Source organism: Osmerus mordax, chromosome 6, assembly GCF_038355195.1.
Source record: "Osmerus mordax isolate fOsmMor3 chromosome 6, fOsmMor3.pri, whole genome shotgun sequence".
Taxonomy (NCBI): Eukaryota; Metazoa; Chordata; class Actinopteri; order Osmeriformes; family Osmeridae; genus Osmerus; species Osmerus mordax.
The window spans coordinates 5,992,373-6,009,147 of record NC_090055.1 but is presented as its reverse complement, the minus strand read 5'-3'; the positions used below and the strand labels follow the sequence as shown (position 1 = coordinate 6,009,147).

The 16,775-nt window shown below is 38.5% G+C and overlaps 1 protein-coding gene across 1 annotated transcript; it reads left to right on the top strand.

The window, feature by feature from the left end:
* The first annotated feature begins 8,656 nt into the window (after positions 1–8,656).
* meox2a (mesenchyme homeobox 2a) lies at positions 8,657–16,035 on the top strand. Its single transcript, XM_067238798.1, has 3 exons — positions 8,657–9,457; positions 13,577–13,749; positions 15,278–16,035. The coding sequence occupies exons 1-3, from the start codon at positions 8,893–8,895 to the stop codon at positions 15,494–15,496; spliced, it is 957 nt and encodes a 318-aa protein (XP_067094899.1). The 5' UTR covers positions 8,657–8,892; the 3' UTR covers positions 15,497–16,035.
* Positions 16,036–16,775: the final 740 nt, after the last annotated feature.

Genomic DNA, 16,775 nt, shown 5'->3' with positions numbered 1-16,775 from the left:
GGTTCTGGGAACACCACTCAACAAAGTTATCCACCAGGCCTTTGTACTCCCCTTTATGACCTTTCCTTACACATCCAACAATTGCGGAGTCGTCTACGAACTTCTACAGATGGCATGTCTCAGAGCTGTTTCTGAAGTCCGATGTTTAGAGAGCAGACTTTATAAATGGGACTCAGCAGGAGATGCCAGCCCTATAAACCCCTGATCAGTGGGTCAGTTCTATCTGACGTGGGTCAGTTCTATCTGACGTGGGTCACTTCTATCTGACATGGGTCAGTTCTATCTGACATTCAAACAGTCAAGTCCTGGCGCAGCCTACTTTGCCTGGAGCTGACATTTCCTATGATGCATGTAACACTCATATTTAATACCGAGCAACGCTAAAGCCAAACTTAAGAGCTTCATCAGTGGAAATGTCCCAAACCAGCCTGCCTTAACACTGCCAAGTGCTTAGGGTGGGCTTGGTGTTGGATGAAGTGGTCCAAATTGGGCTCAGCGATTATCTACAATTACCAGTACGGGCAGATCCAATCATTCATCATGGCTGATTATTTGTGTTTATAGCGTTGTGAGAGCTGTGGAAGGGGCCTGTCATGCTGTAGGTGGAGGATGGAGAGAATGAGTCGTGTGTTTGTGTGTAGATATTTGAGGTTACAGTGATGTACCTTACAAATGTGGATGTCCTCTTTGTATAAACCAAACAGCTAAGAAACCAAACAGTGTGATGGAGGATAATCAGGAGCTGTTTGAGAGTCTAGACGTTTTTAAGATGGATTGCGAGTGCAGTCCTAGTGCTAGCCCCCTGCACTTGTATGTCTGTGTGGTGTTGCTTGTCCTTTTGTCCTCTCATAGATGTTCTTTCTCATTTTCAGATTATTATCCTTCCTCTGCTGGTCCATTGTTGTGGGTGTCCTGTTACATTGATGCCCTTCTGGTATCTCCTTGGTATCGTTCAGTCACTGATCTGATTTGCATAGGTTATATTAGCTGCTTTGTCCTGCCTGAAGGAAAGATGGTGTTTTGCTGAAGGTTTGTTTTGGAAGTAGATTGACCAGTCATAATGTCACTGTCTCCTAGTTTAAACTACTTTATACTGCTGAGTAATCTCTGTGTTTATTGCTTTGTTCTGTTTACGCCATTTCGCATTACTACGAGTAGAATTTCTAGGTAAGAAACCCATGGATATGCACCTCATCGCATAACCTTTGTCTATGCACACTAGGTTAAATTTCCCCCTTTGCCTCGCTTTAGTTTGGTTAACTGTTTTTCCTTTCTTTCTCCCTCTTTCTTTCAGAATGATGTTAAGTTAATAAAATGTCCCTATTTTAGTTTGATTTTGTTCTGTTGTGTGGGCTGGTTCCTTCCTCTGTACTCTTTTGCCATCACCATCAGAATAGAGAGTATACGATATATTATTATTATAGATAACACCTTGCTTAACTGAAGCCATCTCTCAAGTATTATATATATATACAAATGACTAGTAATTGCTGTGTAAATATTCAAGTTTGTGGAAATTATTGAAAGGATAGGACTCTCAACCTTTCTATCTTTTTCTCACACTCGTTCTCATAATTTGGTCTGATAATTGCATAGCAATTTACAGTTTAGAGTGAAATGTGAAAGGATAGTATGTCAGTTAGTAAGACATGAAAGGTAAAAACCAGAAAAAGACAGATATATGTTAGTTGGAAGCAGCTGTGGACCTGGCAGAGTTGTACGTGTGGGATAGTTCTCACAGCAGGAGAATCATCACTTTGACGGCCATAACAAATCCTAATTGAAGACAGTATCTTGAAAGTATCAAGGTACTGTGTCTTCCCTCCTTGTGACTACAAATTAATCTCAACGTTCCCCACCAACTCCATCCTACAAACATAGCAGTGACTGTTCTATTTTGTGAAACATGCGCACATGAAAGTAGCACACAACTTTTTTTTTTTTACAAATGCACACACATTCCTAACAGAGTGATGTAAAAGGTATAAAAATTCTCAGTACATCCTTCACAGATAAACAGCACATTTTTCACCGTGATCTGTCACAACATCTCAATCTGTATCATATTGTGGGAACAAGTGACATAACAAACACAGTAAGAGATCAAGGCACCACATTGTGCAGTGAAACGCTTGTTGAGAAATTGTCTCTTGGTTGAACATGGAAAACTTACTGCCTTTGACAGCTCCCAGCATCCATGGAAATGATTTATGAGCATGAATAAGTCATGCTCCTTACTTCCTGTGGGGGAAATCTCCAGACATCACTCTTTGTTTTACACTGACATCTCCTTAATATATTTCTGGCAAAAAATATAATGTATGTGTTAGTTTAGTTTTTTGCATGTCTTTTTGTGAATTCCTGTATTGTTTGAAAATATAAAAGTGTATTAAGAATAAGCTCAGAAAAGGATAAGCTTCTCCAGGGCCCTCAGCATGTCATTGTATATGATTTCTCACTTCTGGTAAATCTATTTGATAAATGAAGGACAGTGGAACCGTAGCACCCCTTCTCAAATCAAATCTTGATATTCATCCTTTGGGCAGATGACTTAAAATACTGTTCATCCACCTCTTGTGCAAGAATAAATAGAGCCAATGGTATTTCTGCTCTTTCAGCATGCATCCGGACACAAAATCTCTTTTCCATTTAGAGTAGTGCCATGCTCGGGTGAAATTTATTGATCTTCAACAGCCCCTGGGTTTTTAATTGGCTGTTTTGGAGCTGACCCGGGTTGTGATGGTTCTCTCAGCTGCTGCTCCAAAAAGGCTGCCCAGCCACAGCCCTGCGGCACTTTTGGTTGAATGAGCACTTTTCATAGACCCCAACCATAAATCCTAGTTCCTTCTCTCTCTCCTTTCTCATACTTTTTAACATCTCCATTACCATAAGTCGTTTTGTCAGCACACCATTGGGTGTAACAGAATACCAGCCTAACCAACATTTAGGTCATTTCCTCCCCTTAAGACCAGATATTACGGTGCTGTGAAGGTAGGAGAGTGGCCAGATTGGAGGACAGGGTTGCCAGATTGGGGACCCGGCTAATCTAATTAAAGAGTAAACTGGCCCAAGAGGTCTGCAGGACTGAGGCTGCATTGAAGCCAGAAGTAGTTCCTCCCCAAAACTGTGCACCACAAAATACAATGTGGTAATGTATGTGGGCCTAATTCTTCCGGAAGAGAAAGAACAGGACCCTGTCTGGCAAGAACCCCCCCACACTTCCCTCACTCTGAGTAAGTAAAAAAAGAAAAGAAGTAAGAGACCAAAGATGATTTGTACCCTGCCATGCAGACACAGAAATAAACCCAGTAATGTACACAGGGACAGGCAATAAAACACACAATCATTTTACATCTTTTTTTAAACCCCAAATGAACTGTGATCTCCCGGCACATCAAAGCTTTTTTGTGATACTGTTTCCATTTTAAAGAGGGACTTATATTTGTGTCTACATACTGTATGTGTGATTTATAAAGATTTTCTTCTGCGCTGATACGAGCAGCCTAATGTCATATAGGCTACTATAGATTTATTACTTATTTACTGTCAGACTTTGTTCAGGCATCTGTTTGTCAGAATTCTCATAACTTATTACTTCACAGACCACCACAAAAGGGCCTGATTTATAAATACACTATGTGTAAGCCAGATCATAGCAAAATATGTGTCTGTGATAGTGTAGCTGTTTACAGCGTGTGTATACAAAGGCTTGTGTGTGTGCAATGCATTTTTTGTACACATGCCATGTGTCATGTGGGTTTATGCATCTATACTGCATGAGTGTAGATGTGGCTGCTTGTGTGTGTCACACACTTGTGTATGTATTACCACTCTGGTAATTATCACATTGTAATCAGACTAAAAGGTCAATCTAGTTAAAGGTAAACATGGCAAGGATACATGATACACTCCATTAAGAAAGAAAATCGGGCTTTCTGTACTGTTTGATCACGGCCAGGCAAAACAATCTTGTTATTTACTTGATCCACCACAAGTATGACAGTGTCTCTCAGTTTTGGTACAGTACCTCATGATCTGTAGGCTTGCTTTTTAAAGGATTTATTTATCTGAAGGGGGAATTGTGTCTTGATTTCCAAACAACAAAGCTAGCGTAGATTAGAATGAGTGATGCCTTTGGCAAATGTTTGGTGTTCTTTTTTCTCAATTTCAAAGAAGCCACTTCTTCTTACGCATGGGAAAAACTGTACCTTAAAAGGCCCAGGGAGGTCTAAAACCCCCCGTAAATGTATGTATTTCCTGCCTGAACCTCTTTCTCCTTCTCCTTCTTAAGCACAACCAGCTTGGATTGCCCTCTGTTCATCTTTCCCAGACTGCCCTGTTGCCATTATTTGTCCAAACAGCACATGACAGGATGCTCATTTCAACAGATCAGTTAAAGAAGAACAATATGGAAATTATTTGATTTTGATTTCACTTTGTACTAATCTAAGAATTCATTCCAAATACAATGATGACATACAGAATATCTGATACATAGACAATTTACCATACATGTACTGTAGGAAATACATTTTGGTGCATTCTGTACATCTTTCATAATAAACATAGGAAAAAATACTTTTTTCAACATAAAGATTAATGGTAAAGAACAACAATTTCACACAAAACTTAGAAGACTGCCTGTGGACAATAATAACCCCTGACTTGAATAACCCTTGACTCTGTGATCTATTAATAGACATATAAATGTCAAGAAAACAACGGATGCATTTGGGAATTTTCAAGTACATTCGTGTATATGTGATAAATTCAACAAATATTTTTAATTACCACAAAATAGGGAAATTATGTAGAAAAGGTGCTGGGATTTTTAATTGATTAACCTAATGCACTGTAGATCAATGTTTCAAATGAAAACTAGTTGTCTACCCTTGGACATCATAGTCATTGTATCATGTCAAATCCAACATGTTAGAAGACATTTTGGTTTGCTATAAATAGTGCGTTCGCCATAACACAATGTATTCCGAAAGTCAAATACTAGACCAAAATTATAGTAAATTAGGATTACACCAAAATAGGATCATGGTTTTTTTAACCTTCTCATAATTCCTCCTTTGAGCACCCACCTATAGAGGTCAGACTTCACATGAAGCACTGAGTGGTCAGGTAGGAACCCAGAGCTCTGTGTGATAGACCATAGCTCCTGGTTCCTACACCTGACTACCTTGTGCTGTTAATCTGATCCTATACTTCCCAGCCTTAACCAACCACTGCCCAAACTGACAACTGATAACTGTGAACATCTGTCTTTCTGTGATACTTGTAGTATCCAACCTGATGAATAGGCAGGCTACCATAAAAAATACAGAATATGAGGCATTTACAGGATTCACACCAAAGGACAAGCACATACTGTACATCCCACATGAACCCTAACCCACATTCACAGCAAGGATCATATAAGAGACATAAGGGTACAGGCCAACATATGAATAAATTACATTCTAGAATATCAGTCTTCACACAGAATCCACTGGCTTACACACTGTGAAAGGTGCCATATAGAATTGACCACTCATGATGATTTGGCATGAAAATACACTTAGAGTAAATCCAAGATGGAGTTGATAAGATGTGTTAATGATGTTCTAACAATACTTAAATACAATTGTCCCTACACACTAGTTGGAAAATATAACCCTCTGGATGTTGTTCAGATTCTCCCAGGATATTCAAGAGAAAAGAAAACCATTAAATCATAAATCATTCGCTTCACTATTTTGAATTATTAGCCTTATTGGAACAACATGTACTGGACAATCATAGCATGTAAAGTGACGTAGTTGGCCAGTGTTGAAGTTATTATTCAGTGAATCAGAGTTGTGGGTGTCCAAAGAAAATTGGATTGTGAAACAGACAACCAGGATAAAGCAATCGAAAAACACTTATGGATAATGGTGCTGAAGGCATATTCACAGTTTTAAGAATGACTCTGGACCCGTTCAGTTCTATTCACCATCTGAAGTCTATAAGGGCTTCATGGGAGAGCAGAAGGTCATACAAATGTAGTCTGGGAGGAAACGCTTAACACAATAGTAATGTGCATGGAGCTCAGGGATTGGTTGTAGCAAGTCCAAATCTAAATGGAGGTTTTAGTGGGCAGCCCTAAGCTGTTTGAGGTGTGGTCTGCCTTAGTGCTAGGCCCTGTTCAATATCAACCATTTCTAAAGGCTGCGACTAAAGATTAAAGCAAAAGCAGACCTTCAGTCAAACCACCGTGCCAACTACCACCATTACAGTTGATGATGTCACTGCTGCCTTTGACCATTAGACTGGCAGAAACTGTGTTTTGAACAAATAGAATGGAATATAATACATTATATAGATAATTCCGATATATTCTGTTATGCTTGACCTCTGCAGATGGGTTAGGGTTAGGGTTGTTATTTTAATTTCCAAAATAATTTTGACCAAACAATATCAATAACTTTTGAATATTACTAAAAAGCTTTTTTCAGTGTTGCTCAGACAAAATTTAGCTCCAGGAGTTGCATTAAAAAATATAACAGGAATATAACTTACAGACCCACTACAACACTTATTGGAATTATTTGATGAGTGGATATTTACAAAACTGAAAAGAACAGACTACAGTGACTACAGTGGTGATAACAGTTGTAATAAGATTTTACATAAATTCCTAAATTGTTGTTTATTCAATTCGGTAATAGTTATACAACTTTTTATGTTAAGTCGTGTCACATGTTGCACGCATCTGTTTAACAGTTTAAATGCACTGCGACAGAAGTGCAACAGTAAAACTCAATGTACATTTCTGTACAAGTCTGAGTACTGATGAAGTCTCAGACATCAAGTCTGATGAATAGTTTTACATTTATTGATGTGCAAGTAATATTTCTGTTAAGACATAAAACAAAAAAATAATGTTTTGAAACAATTTTACATTGGCCATTGTTTAAACATGGTAAATAACTTACCTTTATTCTTTAAATATACCCATTATACATTTATCACCACTTAACACTTATTGCAACATTGTACACTTTTATTAAACATTATATTGTACATCATGCCTGTACTACATATAGTATCACTCCTGTTTCCCCGTCCAGCCTGACTGACAGACACAGGTTCCGTAAGTGGCAGTTGATCTACTGTAAGTAAAATCTTCTAAGTTTCAAGCTAAGTTCCACCAAAACACTGTACCATCCTAAATTAATTATCATCACTACAAAAATGTTATGAAACAAGCTTTATGAACATGTGATTTAATGCCCAAACAAAAATCTATGGATTCGACCCCCCCCCCACACACACACACACACACACATTTCTACACCCTTCTGTCTCTAGCATACGGTGAGACTGGAATGAGATTTATCAATACACTATATACAACTGCAAACAGACAAAAGTAATTTAAACCAAACTATTGCCAGAGGAAGGACTGAAAAAACACAATACATTTCCCTATTCTGCAGATCGCCTAATTTGGAAGATAAACACTGAAGGCTCTCACTCACCTACAGTTTCTGAGACAGTGCTGCTCTCTTCAAGGGGTACGGTGAGAATGAGACAGCAATAGCGCCCAAGTTACAGCCTGTCTCCTTTCTATCTGGTAAAGTAATTTTCTCTCAAAGAGGAAAACATTTCCTTTCTTAGGCAGGCCGTATACAGTACATGTGGCACAGCCTCTTCAGTAGTCTTAGATCCCCTGGTGTGTGAGAGACCATGATGTTTGACCTTAAATACCCAAATATTGTATGTGCTGCCACACTAGCAGCTGCATGAACTGAAATGTTATTTTTGTTCAATTTTGTAATTGCACAATTCACTGGTAATTTGTATGAATTGTATCTGCAGGCTGGTATAAACTAGCTCTCAAACAAAAAATACAGGCTAAATGTGGAGAGTGTGCAATCGTTCTTACTGCAAACTCTGAATGCATAGGGTTAAGGTTATAATAAAGTATATAAAAAAAGAAAATACTTAAAAACTTAACATCCAAAGATGCCTATAATTAACAGACATGTCTACTGTTTGTGACCTACCTCACAGATAAAATAGATAAACAGTCAGAATTCTATTGAGCCTTACTCATCATCTTGTCTCTGAGCCAATTAGACTAAATCTTAAGGTATGGGGGATGTGGCAGGATATATGGTACATTTTGAGGTACAGTAGTAAAACAGAATATCAAGATGAAATGCACTCTCAATACAGACAACATACGGACAGATGACAACAGAACAAGCAAGAATTGATCAACCATAGTAACTGAGGTGAGGAAGCACATTGACACCAAGACCTCTATCTCCTATTTGCACCCATTTCAGACTCTGTGAGCTGAAGGGACTGCTTTCTTAGAAAAAAGGGGCCACCAGGGGTCAGATAATCCAAGTTCAAAATGAATTAGCTTCTTTCCTGAGACTCAGCCATTTTAATAGTGCAGATTTATTGTGCTGTGCTTTTGGACCGCGATTATATGCATGTGGTCAGTAGCGCGTATGCAGTTTGTGACCCAGCCTCCCTCTCATGTTACACCCTATTTATAACATCTACTCTTGTGGCTCCCCTCGTACTGCAGTTCCCTGGAACCACCTTCCCTTCCACCAGCTCCACTCTCCTGCTCCTGACATTCGAGAATCTCTCTAGCAGCTTATCTAGGGCTCACTGTTTATCCTATGCAGCCTGGCAACTGTCCGCACGCTCAGGATTACCACAGAAGCCCCCTCTCAACACACAGACAAGTACTTTTTTATCTATTTCATCTTTGTTACTATTAAGTAACCTGTCAAAGAAAGACAAGTACAACATTTTGGATATTTTTCAAACTTCAGTAATTTTTTGATCCAAACTTTTCTGCACCTCCTCAATTATCTGGGGGGTGCGAGTGTGGTGCATGCGATGGATCACACACTCTTTGGCTGTCTGCGAGGCCCCCATGCCACCACTCAAGCCCTGCACCCTGCCTTCACCCAGTCCCCGTTGACCCTTCATGGACGCTCTGACCATGTCTCATACCCAGACCTGGCTTCCTCCACCACCAACTCCTCCACCTCTACCTGCATAATCTCCAGCTACCCTGAAGATGGGGGCCTGTTCCCAGGGCAGCACCATCATCACCACCACCGTGGGCATCCACCATCCCAGCAGTCGCAGCATCACCACATTCCTCAGCACCAGGCTGCTTGGCACATTCCACAGATGCCCTCACCTGGAACCACTAGCTCCCGCCACAACCTCTGTCACCCCCATAGCCACTCACAATCGGCCCAGGACAATGTCAATGTCCCCGGGCCTCCAGACATCGGCAACCCTGGCGGTCCCAATATGTCTACTAGCACTACCAGCTTGGGGCATAGCAACACCCCCAATGGAGCATCTTGTGTGCCTGCAGACTATGGGAGACAGACCCTGTCGCCTGTTGAAGTGGAAAAGAGGAGTAGCAAGAGGAAAAGTGACAGTTCAGGTAAGAGAACACTTTAAGTTCCAAGATAAAAGTGATTTAAGGGAAAACAGCAAATGGACAGCCAAAGCAATTTTGTTCACAGATATTTCAAACTATTAAAATAATAAACCAGATAATTTAATGCACTTGAATGTATTAAAGATTTTGGACTAAATAATAGACTAATTAAATAACAGTTTAGCAGAAGCCTACAACCTTTCAGTTCATGCCTTGCTGACATAAAACATAGTATAATGTTGTGTCCAAAGACTTATGTATTACTGTATGTTTGGTACCATGAACAATCAACAATAGTTTTGACTCAGCAAAGACCTGATGTGCATTTAAGAAAGCATAAAATCAGGTAGATCTTATTATCTTTTATAATTCTGTAGATGTCACAGAATACTGCATGGGCACTTAACAATTCCTGTCAATAGCACTTTTTATGTTGTGCTTGCATCCTGCCTGAAATGTAACATAATTTCACTTTTAACATAATTCATAGTCTTCTGTAATGCCTCAAAGAAAGTATATTTGCTGTCTAATATCAGTCTACCTTTTCATCATCTTTCAAATCAAATGCACAGCACAATCCTAATTTCAACAATTATATTTTGAAAGAAAATAATTACAAAATAAACAAAACAAAATTAACTACAATAACCTATCACCATACAATTTTAACTAAATAGCACATACTCCTTGATTTTGTGAACATTTTGTGAATTCCAATAATACATCTCAATATCTTTTCTTTCTAATAAAGTAAGGATTTGTGACTGTGAATATTAGACATACAGCGACAAGGTACAAAATGATCTGCAACATCTCACCTGGCCCCGTTCCTCCTTTTTCATCTTTATATTCTTTGTACAGATTCAGTAACCATGGTACTCAAAGTTAATACTATTAGGTTGTAAATTATCAAGCATGTAAATAACGTAGTGGCTGACTAAAGTAGTCAGGGACCTACTTTTATGTATTGTTTTGTGTAATACATTTTATTGACTGAATATACGCAAATGCATAAATCGTGAAAAGAATACAATTAAAAATATATTCTTTTTTTATAAAAAACAAAAGAATATAAATCCAGCCAAGGGACCCACAAAAGTCCCTTTGAAATTAATTAATGTTGCCACTTTGTAACATGTCAGTTTATGGTATATTGAATATATCAATTTTATGTTTCCCATTTTTACACTTCCACATTTCAGGAAGAGCATGATTACCACACAGGAGTTGCTTTTGCAATGTGATTGTGAGACTTAGTGGGTAGTGTGCTCTCCATTTGCCCTGCCAATGATTGGAATGTCAAAAACCAGCTCAGATAGGTCAGGTGTATATTACCTTCATGACAGTATAGTCACCTCTGCATCTACTATATAATTTGTCCACACTTAGATATAAGCTTAAATGTAAATATTTATAGTTTATATGACCAAAATAAAGGCTTATTTGATATTAACTTTAGGGGAATCTGTAAAAAAAATTGAAAAGTGAAGCTGAGTCTTACTTTTTATTATAGCCTCTACTTCATTTGAAACACAAAACTTAACCTCTCTTGCATACTCATTATGGATGACTTACATTCTTTTCACGCTAACACAAATCATGCTGATTATCCAGGGTAGTTAGCTCACAGCTTCAATCAGCTGTCCAAATACTACATTGTTGCCAATCCATTGAGACTGATTTGATTTTACCATCTGGACTGGAAACCTGAGTGTAAGTCTGTGAAACTTTAGTCAGTGAAACAACAATGACAAAACACAACTGTTCAGTTCTAAGCACAAACCTTTCCCGCAGATAACTTTTTTTTTTTAAATTGTCAGTCAATTTCAGTTCTCCTCTACCTTTGTTGTCAAGTCATGGTTTGAGAAGTTGGTGTTAAAGAAACAAACACATGATTAGCTCACTGGCTGGTATTTGGGTGTCTGATTTCTGTCAAACCTGTTCATTTTAAGTGGACCAGCTGGAGGTAATGTTGCCATTTGGTTCACTTTGCTGAAATGTTGGAACTGTTGACGAGGAGTTATAATTCCAGTATGGAAGAACAGTAAAGGGATCTTGCATCTTATTTTGTTAGTGTTTTATGTAATAAGCTAAATAAATGTGGGCTTACTGGACATAAAATGTAGTCAGATTTACATAATTAAAAGGTTTATCACCCTAGTGTGACATGTTAAAGAATATTTTTTAACACCCGTACTGTTTTTCTATATTTAAATAGAACTTGAATTTCATAATAAAATAACATTGTGTACCATTTAGTCTTTCCACAAAACACTGAAATCAAGACAATCACATTTTTAGAGTGGGTTTGTCTTTAGATCCCTAACATACCCCTGTCTGGGCACTGTAGTTTTCTCCCATTATTTCTCTTTTTTGTGGAGAGATGAAAGTTACAGCAGGGAACTAATTGCTGTGGTTTAGTGGCTGCATCATAAAACCCTGTACTCATTTTAACTTTGGGTCTGCGCTTTGCTCATGCAGCTGGCCATGTTATTTTTTATTCTTTCACAATGTCTGTGTTTACCAGAACCAATACATCTGAGGAACTGCGTCAGTGTAGACTGTCCCATGCCTGACACTGTTCTACCCTGTTGAAGCTAGTGAGATGGAAAGTAAAAGACAATTAGAGGTTGTTTGCTACAAACAGTCCTCTTGACTATGACGTATAATCATATGATAGATTTGTCAAACTTTGTGGAATTACTACAATGCATGTAAGATACAGTAGGTATGAAAATAAGTTATTATTTCTGCTTTATAGGTGGATTCTGATAATGTGATAGGGTGCTTTTAAGGAATACAGAGTACATTAGTAGACCGTTGTGCTACAGAACTACAAAGTCGCAAAAATCCTTGAAAGAAGTGATTTCTCACACTGTCTGCCATGACGTGGCAAAGAGTTTCCCAAGCCTGGTCTGGTTTGGCTCTGTAAATGTGAGGTCTGTTTACAGTTTGGCTTGGGATTGCCTGTTGGATTAACACACTACAGAACAAGGCTACAGATGAATTTGCATGCAATAACTGCTGCCTGAAAGTACAATGTGTAACCAAACCATATCCAACAGACAAACCACAAGGTTTTATCACAGTAGAAAATACAAGTTTATTCTTTATTACAGCAAAAAAGACACATGCAAGTAAACATGATTTATAAAAACTGTGTTTAGAGATTTGTCATTCGATCGTTCATGAATTCACAAGAATAGGACTTTTGAGTAATATAGCTTTTCCAGTGAATCAAAAAGCTTGACCTTGTACAGGATCTTCAGCTTTCTTAAATAGTAGTTTACTTTAAACCATAATCTCTTGTCCATTGCGCATAACAACTGCCATTACGTAAGTATTACACATTCCACATCGATGTCGTCTTCCCAGTCGGACTAGCCTGGCATCAGCAGACCAATTCGCAAATGCTTATTCGTCTAGAACCTCTCAGGTAATTCAATTTCCAACGGGCATCATCAACAGGTGCAGACCAAAATTTCTCTGCCACAAAGCAACAAAACATAATCTTGGTTGTTTACAAAAATGCCTCCGCAGCGCTCCTCATCGTATTAAACCAGGCCCATGTCAGATAAACAGTTATGATTGGTCCAACCTGATTCTGGGCAGAGGGAAATCTGTTTGAATAGGAAGTTGACCAGATCTATCTGCTCGAACAAATGAAACATTAACTCGCTAATTGGTCTGGTTCACAGGCCACAGCTGGATAGTAAGAGTAAAACAATGGAATAAAAGCAATTCTATACAGGGGAGAAAAGGCTTTGTCAAGTATATCTTAGAAGTTGTCAACTTGTTATTGATCTTTTCTTCAGATAAATAAACTGAGGAAACATATTTTAACACATCCTAAAGAGAAGACTTATTAATCGTTCCATGTTAAACTGCGGCAGATTCCATTAAACGCAATACAACTTAAGTGCACACCAGAAGGTGGAAGCAGCAACACAGCAGCAAGAATCAGGCACATAAAGTATGTAGTATTCAGCATCTTGCAGAGTGCTTCACCTCCTGCTTTTGTATCGTACTTGCTCCTGCCACCTCATCATCATTTTGTCAATATTTTATTTGCATATAAATCTCTCTGAATTGGGAAGAAATTGCTGTGGTATTTCATTTCAGAGTCCCAAGATGGGAATTATAAATCAGATGTAAGCAGCAAACCTAGGAAGGAGAGAACGGCCTTCACCAAGGAGCAGATTCGAGAACTGGAGGCCGAGTTCGCCCATCATAACTATTTGACGAGACTGCGGCGCTACGAGATAGCAGTCAACCTGGATCTCACAGAAAGACAAGTATGTCCCCACTCTTCCCTATAGCCCTCAAGTATATGTGCATGTGTTACACCCCATCCAGTTTAAGCATGCTTTTTTTTTTTACACAATGATTGTGACAAACTAAAGAGGTTTCTGTGTTTTTGTAACTTTGGTGTGTACTCTTTTGTGCTAAAGCTGTGGCTGCAATGGAGGACTCTCATATTCCAGATGTTTCTGTCTACTCTTTCAGTCAGGCCACAGCCATGTCATAGAGACAGGAAGTGCTGTCTAGCAAGTTACTTCCTCCTCTCCTTGCTTTTATAAATTAGTCTCAGAACGTACTGTAGGCGGGCTATAAAAGCAGTCACATGAAATAAATAACCGTGGACAAATTGGGGGGAAGGAAACACAATACACATGTCTTCTGACACCCCTTCTGAGGCTCTAATTCACAATGAGTCGACGTCGTGCCAGTGACAGGCCTTTTCCTTCTATCTCAACAATGACATTATTCATATTATATTGAAAGAAATATCATGGTTATAAAAAGAACATCTCAAATTGTAAAAGTAAAATTCTGCTTTAAGCAATTAACCCACTGTTGGCAGCACAAGTAGACATAGCAAATACACTATCCATGTCAGTGATGTAAGTAGGACTCCTAGCAGCACTCAGAGAGATGTGCAAGACTTGCAGATGTATTTTAAGGATGGTCCACTTAAACCACAGGAACCAGTCATGACAGTAGGAAACCTGGGTGGCCACAGTTGAAACTCAACCTGATATTGACATGAAAACCACAACACTTGAAATTTGATAACTACGTATTTTTCTTCTTAGTCCTTGACTAAAACCTTTTTCAATGGAGATCTTTATTTTCGTTTTGTTTTATAAATATGGAATACAGTAAAATAACCTAAGCCCAACCATGTAATATGACTGTTAAATCAACATACATTTGCATCAAGGCTGGAAACAGGTAGGCCAAAGCCTAAATCTAATACTGTCCATGCAGATGTGCCATAGCACTAGTTCTCCTCTGTCCTGGTCCAAAATAGCATCCTTGGCTGGTAAGGAATCTTGATGTGAATGTCAGCAAGGTATGTGTTTCTGACGTTGAAGACAAACGCTTGTGCTGTCAACTAACTTCCTGATCATGTGACCTGGGGCCGAATGGATCCCCAAAATAAACCGACCCAACATATAGTGCGGGAGCCTCCTCCTGAACCTCACCGACATGGCTCGGATCAGATCCATGTAAACCGTTTTAAGAAACAGCTTAATCATCAATCTAGAAGACGTAAATACTGGTGAGGTTGTTGAGTAAGGGAAAAGTATAAGATACCAGGGAGCAGATGGGACAGAACATCAACACTTAATTGCTGTCATAGAAATAGATTCCAAAACCTTTGCAGTCACTCTTAAATGCTAGGAGCCATCATCCAAACTATTTGCTGTCCCCTTCTACAGTATGTATAGTATAGACTGAATGCTCCAATGCTTATAGACACAAATTGACACCTTTAGTCTACATTGGGTTGACTTTCCAATTCTGTTTTTTCTATAGGTAAAGGTATGGTTTCAAAACAGGAGGATGAAATGGAAACGAGTGAAAGGCGGCCAACAGGGGGCAATCGCGAAGGAGAAAGAACTTGTTAATGTGAAAAAAGCTGAATTACTGCATTCGGAATTCTCCCGAATAGCAGCACTTCACCACTCCAGAGACTCCCTAGCCAACGAGGACAGTCACGACAGCGACCAAAGTTCTGAGCATGCTCGCTTATGATGCAGGGCAGGCCTCCTCCAAGTAGGCCCTGTCTCCTCTCTCAGGAACATCCTTAAACTGACTTCCGCTTCTGCTGATTTGTCATCGCCATTTGCTCAGTTCAAAAAATGTTAATAAATGTACAAATATACAGAGGCACACCATGTGTTTCTTCAGCTGAAGTACACATGTACAGGACATCAAATGATCCAAAGACTAAAATAAAGATCACAAGTATGTCTATTGTTCAGGAAATGTAATAATGAATTAAATGAAACAATTTTTAATTGTCTGTTTGAAAACAATAATTTATTAAATACTAAGATAATTTGCATTTCAACATTCCAAGTTAAGTGCCTAACTTGGAAAAAGACACATTCATGCTTTGATTTGCACTGTTTAATACTAGACTCAAGCATTAATAATTTTGGGGGGATACCCAACATTTCCTTAACGAACATAGATTTTGATAACATTTTCCAGTACTTTTCTGTCCTCTAATCTAATTTATTTTCCACAATGTTCAAATTACACAGTAATAAACATTTCTTTTTTCTGAATGACATTTGCAAATCATTACATTAAGTATTTCTTTCCACACCATGTGAATTTGAACTAAGGTCAAGTTGACATTGATTTTGATTGCATAACTTCCGTATGTCCTCACAAATACCTCAAGTAAAGACTAAATTAGGCTTGCTGTTCTGTCATAACAGGTTTTTGGTTGCATGATAAATTCACCTTTTCCTTACGCTCAGGATTGCTAGCAAAACTCCACAAGAAAACCTACAAAGGATCATTCTGTTACAAAATTGTTATTTTATTAGCTGATCTCACCACATTGTGCTTGTGCATTTTAATTTGAGTGCCACTGGATGTTTTTTTTCTCCAACGTCCAATCTTTAACTATTTCATAGTGTAGATTGTAGCATCACAACTCCAAAGCTTTGTTTCAAGCATAAAGACGACGTAAAGATGTCTTGAACTGATTTCAAAATGTTTTTTTTCTCATCAATAACGGACGGAAGCCCTAAGAGGCCATGCAGTATTCATGCAAATTAAATGTGCATTTATTTCATTAGACTACTTAAAAGAGTTGTCAAAAACGTTTTGGGATACAAATCTGACAATAATGCATTTTTTCTGCATTTAACCGTGAAACCTATCCTTACAGTACGTTATCCTGAGCTAATCAATGTCAACAAATATACGGGGTTGAAGTACGTTCAAGTTGATGTTGTCAACTACAAGCAGGTATAAAAAGCATTGGAGCCAGCAGCGATATCTTTTAGTCGGTCTA

Excerpts from the sequence above, each read along its gene's own strand:
- meox2a (XM_067238798.1), top strand. The coding sequence starts at position 8,893 with ATGGATCACACACTCTTTGGCTGTCTGCGAGGCCCCCATGCCACCACT. Across the intron at positions 9,458-13,576 it reads GAGGAAAAGTGACAGTTCAG|AGTCCCAAGATGGGAATTAT; the intron begins GTAAGAGAACAC and ends ATTTCATTTCAG. Across the intron at positions 13,750-15,277 it reads TGGATCTCACAGAAAGACAA|GTAAAGGTATGGTTTCAAAA; the intron begins GTATGTCCCCAC and ends TTTTTTCTATAG.